The 1,959-nt window shown below is 41.4% G+C and overlaps 1 protein-coding gene across 2 annotated transcripts in view; it reads left to right on the top strand.

Moving 5' to 3' along the window:
* SLC18B1 (solute carrier family 18, subfamily B, member 1) overlaps positions 1–1,095 on the top strand; it is a 17,482-nt gene extending 16,387 nt beyond the window's left edge. The window contains exon 13 of one of the 2 annotated variants that reach the window (XM_009586503.1): positions 526–1,095. In XM_009586503.1, coding sequence (XP_009584798.1) covers positions 526–598 — 73 coding nt within the window. In that variant the 3' untranslated portion in view covers positions 599–1,095. The remainder of the gene's footprint in view (positions 1–525) is intronic. The other variant, XM_009586504.1, reaches the window with a different exon arrangement.
* Positions 1,096–1,959: the final 864 nt, after the last annotated feature.

Genomic DNA, 1,959 nt, shown 5'->3' with positions numbered 1-1,959 from the left:
CTTATTGCAGCCTTTCAGTACTTAAAGGGGGCTTTTAAGAAAGATGGGGACAGACTTTTTAGCAGGGCCTGTCGCAACAGGACAAGGAGTAATGGTTTTAAATTAAAAGAGGGTAGCTTTAGATATAAGGAAGAAATTTTTTACGATGAGGGTGGTGAAACACTGGACCAGATTGGCCCAGAGAGATGGTAGGTGCCCCATCCCTGGAACCATTCAAGGTCAGGCTGGTCGGGGCTCTGAGCAACCTGATCTACTTGAAGATGTCCCTTCTTCAACAGGGGGGTTGGACTAGATGATCTGCAAAGGTCCCTTCCAACCCTAACCGTTCTGTGATTTTGTGAAACGATAGATGTGAAAGCCATAGTATGTGGTTCTGTGCAATAGTGGGGAACCAAATCCAGTGATCCACCGTAGCTCTTTCCACATAATGTGTGGCACTTTTGCTATAATGTTGGTATTGCATAGAAGTATCTAGAGAATATTAAACCTGTTTCTTCCCTCCTGTTCTTTTCCTTGTGCAAACAGTTCCAGTTCCAGCCTGCAAAATCCTCCTGGTAATAATGAAGAAAGAACTCATCTGATGGGCAGTGAAACATAGCCAGACATACTTTTCAATTCTCTGTTTACTGTTGTGGTTTAACCTAGAGTTGAGATGAGTGGATTTAACAGTGTTTCATTATTCTGGAGCTGGGATACATGATCCCTTAGAGAACAACCAGTTGTGATTTAGTTGTAGCTGCATTACTGTTTTGAAACACTAAACACTGACTGCCTTTCTTTTGGAAGTCCTCATGTGGATTGGCTGAAGTGATGAATAACCCTCAGATGTCAGCCTGTTTAATTGTATTCCATATACAGTGCACCACTGTATGTGAAGAGATATGTTTTCAAATGTCTAGTTTCTATACTTGAGCCTGCTGTGCATTATTCTTGGGTAAAGCTACTATTTTGCTACCATGATTTTCTGTATTTTTTCAAAGGAAGTTCATTAGCTTGTAATACTTTAACTGATAACATAAAAATGTTGACACAGAATTTGAAATGACAAAGCATTAAGCACAATATTGTTTTCAATAAAGCAACTTTTTTGCCTAAGTTTTATGAATTTTCTTAGATGACAAGAGTCTAAAAGACTTTGTGTCTACCAACACTTTTATTATCTTGAAAGTGCCTGAAAAAGATGGGAGGCAAAGGTAATGAAGAGAAGACTTAGCATCTCTGCACAGAACTAACTGATCTTCAGTCCTGGAGGAGACTTAGCATCATGTGTGTATGTGTGTATACATATATGCACAGACATATGTATGTTTGTATTGTATACGGAGACTCAGCTTGGTGTGTGTGAGATCTATTTTACTAATAAATGCCAGCTGGAATGTTTGTACTAATTGCCTCTGCAACAGTAAATCTCAAAGTCTAGGGCTACTGTTTTCCAACAATGGGGAAAAAAAATCTCCTCACCTCCTCCAGATGCTCAGCAAAAAAACTCAGGGGGAACTGAAACAGGGGCATGCCTGCAAACTCACACTAGATGACTTGACCTCAGGTCAAAAGTCTTCTAATTTCTCCTTGAGCCCAGAACTGGGTCTTAGAAGGGGTTCTCTGTGGTACCCCTTTTTCCATAAATAAGAAAAATGGTCTAGTCCTAGCAATTTCCAATTAGTTTCTCCTGTGAGTAGCTACTGGAATTTACATGAGAGATACTTCTTTCTCTGCCAGAGCCCTTTCTGGGGCACTAGCAAGAACTGCTCTGGTAGCCAGCTGAACTGTGAAGCATCAGGGTACCAAAGGGCAGGCTTCCCCTGGAAACATCCTGGCAATAGCTCCCTTTCCTTTTGTATCAGGTGTTTGACTTTACTGAAACCAGGAATGCGCACCTCAACCTATTATGAAGTGCTGACCCTGCCAGTGCCGATGGTAAGGCAGGTGAGAAGGAGCTGAGAGGACTAGAGGTAGACA

This window comes from Fulmarus glacialis, unplaced genomic scaffold, assembly GCF_000690835.1.
Source record: "Fulmarus glacialis isolate BGI_N327 unplaced genomic scaffold, ASM69083v1 scaffold13221, whole genome shotgun sequence".
Classification (NCBI taxonomy): Eukaryota; Metazoa; Chordata; class Aves; order Procellariiformes; family Procellariidae; genus Fulmarus; species Fulmarus glacialis.
Note: the sequence above shows the minus strand (reverse complement) of the source record. Positions and strands in the feature narration are given on the sequence as shown.